The sequence below is a fragment of the Strongylocentrotus purpuratus genome, unplaced genomic scaffold (genome assembly GCF_000002235.5).
Source record: "Strongylocentrotus purpuratus isolate Spur 01 unplaced genomic scaffold, Spur_5.0 spur5_contig_854, whole genome shotgun sequence".
In the NCBI taxonomy this organism is placed as follows: Eukaryota; Metazoa; Echinodermata; class Echinoidea; order Camarodonta; family Strongylocentrotidae; genus Strongylocentrotus; species Strongylocentrotus purpuratus.
The window spans coordinates 506,179-512,726 of record NW_022145562.1 but is presented as its reverse complement, the minus strand read 5'-3'; the positions used below and the strand labels follow the sequence as shown (position 1 = coordinate 512,726).

At 41.4% G+C, this 6,548-nt stretch overlaps 1 protein-coding gene across 1 annotated transcript; it reads right to left on the bottom strand.

Moving 5' to 3' along the window:
• Positions 1–1,899: 1,899 nt before the first annotated feature.
• Positions 1,900–5,979, bottom strand: LOC100889259 (frizzled-4-like). Its single transcript, XM_011683918.2, has one exon. The coding sequence runs from the start codon at positions 4,401–4,403 to the stop codon at positions 2,661–2,663; it is 1,743 nt and encodes a 580-aa protein (XP_011682220.2). The 5' UTR covers positions 4,404–5,979; the 3' UTR covers positions 1,900–2,660.
• Positions 5,980–6,548: the final 569 nt, after the last annotated feature.

The following is a 6,548-nucleotide window of genomic DNA, read 5'->3' as shown; positions in this document are numbered from 1 at the left end:
CCTCGGTATGGAATACAACCTCTCTTCAGCTAGTCTCTTAACACAGGCCTTTTAAATTATTCCTTCTACATACATATTTCAATATTTATATTTACAATCTATATATTCCAAGAATAGTGTAAAATTGTGGGTCTGACCCTGACGTTTCCTCAAAACAGGATTATAATCACATCACATAATATCCTGCACAAAAGTATTAGAGATGACGGCTAGAGATGTTTTGGTTGGTAAAATAACACATTACATCGTGGATGATGTATGTTTTTAAGTTTTAACACTTTGATAATTTGGAAACACTATATGCTACAAAATATGAGCATTATCAAACAAGAGTCTTGAGCTTAATAACGTAAAACTAACACTATTTTTTAAAATTCCAAACATGTTTTTTTTTTAATATAAGCCGACCTTGTATTCTCCATAGAAGACGAAACAGACACATAAATTCCGTACTGTAGATTTGAAGAGAACAATGATCAAAGGCTGCATTTTCTGGTCTCTAAGATATGAATCGTGATTCGTGACGTCATATTTCTGAGTGATATTACAATTTTATATCGAGTAGAGCATTGGTGAGATACTGTTGCCTTCATCAAACTTGGATGATCAAAATTCCTTCCAAAGTCCATTCCGAGATAGACTAGAGTACCTACCTAGGTTAGTTTTCATATCGACTGCTCTTAAATATTAATCAGGCCGTTGTCATCGCAATAATATATTCATTAATTAATAACTCAGGTTCAGGTATAGGGCACCACGTAGAATTTTAGAAATCGAGAAATTAATGAAATATTCTGTAGAAATCCCCTCCACACAAAGAGGGTTAGGGGGCTCCATGGTAATAGTGTTCAAAGCCGTAAACTGAGTAACACATTTGTTATGAATGATTGCCTTCACATTTTCGAACATTCATGTTTTAACAGTCGGAGAGCATTAATCGAGAAAAATAAACTTTAGCAACAAATCCACATAAAGGAAGGCGTAGGGACACCCTTATAAATCATTCCAATCAAAATAAGATCTATAACAAATAAAAAAATAATTTATTTATTCGTATGAATGGCGATTGTGAAAAGCGGATAATGAGGAAAATGTATATTACACCAAACTGAATATAAATGAAACGAATCTTAGCAGTTTAATTAACACCACGTGTACACGTATTCGGTTATTTGATTCCATAGTCCTGTCCTTCACCCTTATCAAGAGCTACAACTATAAAGTCTGGGAAGGCATTCTCTAATTAGGTCTGTATTCAAAGACTAGCCGAGCAGCCGTCCATTCCTCCGTGTTTTCATGATGAAAAGTTCCCAAAGGAAACTAAAGGCGTTTGATCGTCAAAATAGCACCAATTCACAACTCGTAAAATCGCTTTAATTTCCTTTCATCACACGAGGACAATCAACCCTCATCGTATTCTGCATTTTATCGTCAGAATGAGAATGCATCCATCACAACGTCTTCTCTATATTAACAAGGTCACAGAGTTGTCTCTTACTTCTTCACAACACTTTTAGGAGCAACAAAAATACTTTCATGCGTCGAATCTAAGCCTTTTAGTCCTACAATTTATAACTCCTTGGTCATTTCAAGTCTGACTTAAACATGTTAAATTAAACCACGTGATTACCATAAACATTGCATAAACATCTTCTACAACTCCTTAATTTTACATGAGGTCGGCTAGAGCAACGTCAGATTCTTTTTGTACGAGACTGCCGAGACATGATCGCACCAAAACTCTATCTTCGTACCGCAGTCACACACGAGACCGACCTCAAACCGACAACAGATCGAACGAACAATAATTACACTATTCCAAATGTTGAAAATGGGTCGGTTTGAAGTCGGTGTGAAGTCGGTTCGCGGTATGACTAAGTTATAGGCCTAACCATCTACTTGCAGCGCCTTGCTATTACTGATTAACTTCGATTACGATCTATATTATAGCATTTCCGTTTTTCTTTTGAAACAAGAAAAGATCAACAGTTTTGAGCAGATTAACATGGCTTTCAGCATCTATGTTGTCAATGAATAAATAAACATCAAAGGAAGACAAATTCAGCCACATACTTCACCATCTTACAATATAATATATGCAGTACTCGTAGAAATATTTCTCTAACATACGGATCGTCTTTGACTCAGACAAAAACCCAACACAGTCTGCCGATGCTCCCATGTCACATGGGATTCACCATTGTCAGTAAAGTTGCCAACAATGGTTTGACATTAGTTTGGAAGCAAGGTTACAATACATTGGAAATGATAAGGGAACGAATAGGGACCATAACAATGACATTCATATCAATCACAATAAAAAGTTACGTTCATTCACTCCAATGAGTCGATGACATACAATGTAGAATCAATGACATGGAAAATTCTTCTTCCTGATTGTATTCATCTCTTACTTGAAGTATTTAGAATTCATTATGACATCTTTGGAGTGAGTTGACAGTTTTTTAAATATACACCTTTAACATTTGGAGCGTCCATACTTTTGGTTTTGTCACTGGTATAATTATAAAGTCACGTGTTCTTGGTATACATACATGTACATGTTCACAGAAATGTTATACATATCGAGAATGAAATTAGAAAAACGTCCCCTTTTGACTTGTGTTCGAAATCGGCACGACTACCATCATGAGCTTGGATTATACCGCTGTTTCGTCACCGTTTCTGTCACGTCCGTTCTTCTCGTCACCCAGCGGCGCACAACAAAGTAAAGCAGGTGCCATTCGTTCTAAGAATCGCCTCCACGATCGCATCGTCTTTGCCGACATTATCCACATTCCGCTTGTTATACCAACTACGAGCGACATGAATATTTTAAGCATAAACACCTCAATGTTTGGTGTTGCCTCACCATCCATCCACACAATCCGATTCGAATGCTCATAAAAGAAGCACGCTACAACGATAGTCGCAGGAACAGTATAGAGCACGGAGAATAGTCCTATTTTAACCATGAGACGCTCTAGCTTATCAGTCTTGGTGCCGTCGTTTTTCATGACGGATCGTATCTTGAACAAAGAAATGAAACCCCCGAGAAGGAAGAGAGTACCCACGGCGAGGTAGGTGAACAAGGGCGCGATGACGAACCCAGTAAGTGCCTCCAGGCTTGAATTCCCAACAAAACACATGCCGGTGAGTTCGTCGGCATCGACGACGCGCATGACGAGGATGATGACGGTTTTGACGAAGGGGATGCCCCATGCAGCGACGTGGAAGTAGCTGCTGTTCATTTGAATAGCCTCGTGACCCCACTTGAGTCCTGCAGCTAGAAACCAGGTGAATGCTAAGATTACCCACCAGATAGAGCTTGCCATACCGAAGAAGTAGAGGATGAGGAACGTTACAGCGCACCCAGTGTTTTCCAACCCCTCCTGGATCAAGAACGAAGCAATGCCGTCGTCGTCACATGCGATGACGGCACGACCAGCGATCAACCGGACGATGTATGCGATGCTGAAAATATTGTAACAAATTGACAGAAATATGATGGGTCGTTCTGGGTACCTGAAACGCACTGTGTCGATGGCAAAGGTCAGTACGGTCATGGCGGTGGTCAAGAAACACAATCCAGCCCAGATGGCCATCCATATTTCTGTAAACTGTTTCTCGCTTTGACTGAAGAGGAAGTCCGCGTCACAACGTAACGCGCATTTTTCGTAACGTTTGACATAATGCCACTTCTGAGGTTCACGGTGATGTTGACAATCAGGCTCACCTGGCTCCTGCGGCACTATCGCGGTCACGACGTCGCCATCAGGGTTACCGATGCCGTTCACGTCACCCTCACCTGGAGGCGGTCCCATACAAATATCATTGCCATCACTTCGCTCAAGAAACTGTGAACAATTCAAAGCTTCAGCCCACTTGAAGCCAAACTTGCTCAAAACAGGATTGCAACTCGCTCGGACGCGTTCACACAGAGGTCGACAGACGCTAATCGGAACGTCAATTTTATCGGTGCAGTATGGCGCGTAGACTGAGCACAGAAAGAAACGAAGGAAAGGAGAGCATCCATATTGGATGAGAGGGGTAAAAGTTTGGAGTTGAAGTTCGGCATCTTGTTGGAGCTCATGACCAACAAGATTGGGCATCCGTGTCATGTTGTAACCCACTCCCTGGCAGAGTTTGATTGTGATCGGTTCACACATTACAGTTTGAGGGTCAAACTCATCAAAGTCTACATCTGGGATTGGTTGGGCTAAACCACTGGTTGGTAGCACAGCCATCACCACCATCAACATCATCACACATGTGTGTAATAATGCGCCTCCATGGCTTTTACTGTTCCTCCAACATTTCGGATGTTGATTGAAACAATGTTTGTGACCCTCACACTGACCTCCTGAAGCACATTGCATGTCTTTCATTTCTGTTCTCCCCATGACGGCGATAGATGTTTATCTTCCGATTAGATCACAAACCAAACCCAAAATGAAACCCTTCCACTTTTTAAACTGGTGATGAAGTAAAAGGTGGGGTAAGAAAGATTATCTTGAATAATGTCGCTCGGTACCATAGACATCCAACCTTATCGTCAGCATGAGAGTTCGCGACACATGAAAGTCGAATAAATCCCTGAAGTTTTTCTTAGGAGAGGTAGATATGAGAGAGAGAGAAAAACGTCACCCTGGAGCAGAATTCTCTCTCTTCTTCTTGGTCGGTGTTTTTCTTCTCCCCTTATGGTTTCAGCTGCGGCAGAGAGGCGCGGCTCATGAAGGCTACATCATGTAATTAACTCCACATTGCTGCTAGGATTTAGGCTATGCTCAGTCTGGACAGACAGGTGACACCAGAGATGAGGTGAACTCGTGCACAAAAAACACTATATTCCGATGGTAATCCTACTGGGTTTCCATACGGCTAGTCCTGCGTTGAGTGAAGCTGGGCTCCCGCTCACAATCCCCCGATAATCACAGCGCCTTTCCCGCTATTGAGCCCTCCAATCACCCATTTCACGCTTGTAAGATCCACCGTGAACTTGTGTAAGTCGCTGTAAAGCACACGGCAAAATCAATTTACGGATCTAATCACAAGGTTTATATTCTGATCATCTAGGAGATGAGGAGAGGAGTTGGTCTGCCAACCACAGATGTTCAAGGAACGGTAATCGGTGCTAGGCTTATGCCAGAGGTAAAAGAGGACACAATGCTTACACGTGTAGACCTTTGATCCTTGCTAAAACCCTCAGACCAAGTCGCTTTTGTCCCCAAAACACATTCGCAAAAGCAGAGTATCAACAGACCGAACGATAAGCGATAAAGTTGTGTTAGCTTTTAGCCACCAGAAGTTATTATTAATCCATCTATAACACGTAAAGAGAACCTGCTATGCTTTATTAATAATCCGGTACTTCTCATTAGAGCGTAAACATAAGGCAGGTCTGTCCGCATGCACACACAAGGCTGAAGTGTGTGTGATAATGTTATTAGAGGCGAGCAGAAACAAGAGCAAGGAAGACAACATTTGCTCTTGCACTTTTCGCATAATCTTGTCGCCAGAGATTCTCGAGTGTAATCAAGGAATATTGACACAACATGTGGTGCATATCACGAATCAAGTAAATCCCCTCTCTTTTCTCCTTCTCCACCTTTGTTGGTTCGACACACACGGGCATCGGTCCGTCTGGATAAATCTCAAGGATAGGCACCTTTTTGGAATGCCACAACACAGCAAAAATTGTTTCAGCCAAAGTGCGCTGGGAATACAGAATCACAAATTGCCTCTTGCAGTTTCTCTAATAATTCTCCTCGAGTAATAACTAAATGTCTACCTCTCTCTCTCTCTACCAAGTGTACATCAAGGGGAGGCTCGTTTAGAAACCATCCAGCAAATTACTACGGTCTTGCCACAAAAGTCTGCTTCACAATAGAGGTAATTTCGTAGTAAAGTGCCTTTCTACATCTATCTGGCTTTCCCTTCTGTAGCGGCGTCAAATCGCATCAAATGCCGCACGTTATGGCTAGCAGACGACCGCTACTCATTGTTTTGCTAGTGCGTGAAGCTCCGCCCACCATACACTGACCGACTAATCCGTGATTGGCACTTCCTAGGAACGCGTTGTGATTGGTCAAAGCGCTTACCCTTCGGTCCCCAGTACTCGTATTCTTTATCCGTTCAGACATTAGTAAGTTCTATGGAAAAGATAAAACGAGAGAAACTACATAAATTGCCATACAAAGTGATGATGTGATTTAAGAATCGTATGAATAGTAAAAACAAACTATGAAAATATTTATAAAGGACCAGAGTAGAAATTTTTCAACCATTCAAAGTTTCAAACCAGATTAAATCCCCCAGTCTAACCAAAATATCTTTCAAGGTTTGTAAACACAGACTAATCACTTTCCGAAGTGCTCCGATACCCGTGACAGAAGATGCAACTCACTGTGACCGAAAAAGACAAAACTGAAAATGAGCAGCTAAATAGAAAAATCGAAAATTACCTTTTTTAATCCAGAAAGCACAATCGAAACTAATCAATGTGATTAAGTGAGAAAAGGAGCAAGTGAATTATTTAGCAGCCTTTC

Bases quoted from the DNA above. Each gene is read 5' to 3' on its own strand.
- LOC100889259 (XM_011683918.2), bottom strand. From the start codon at position 4,403: ATGGGGAGAACAGAAATGAAAGACATGCAATGTGCTTCAGGAGGTCAG.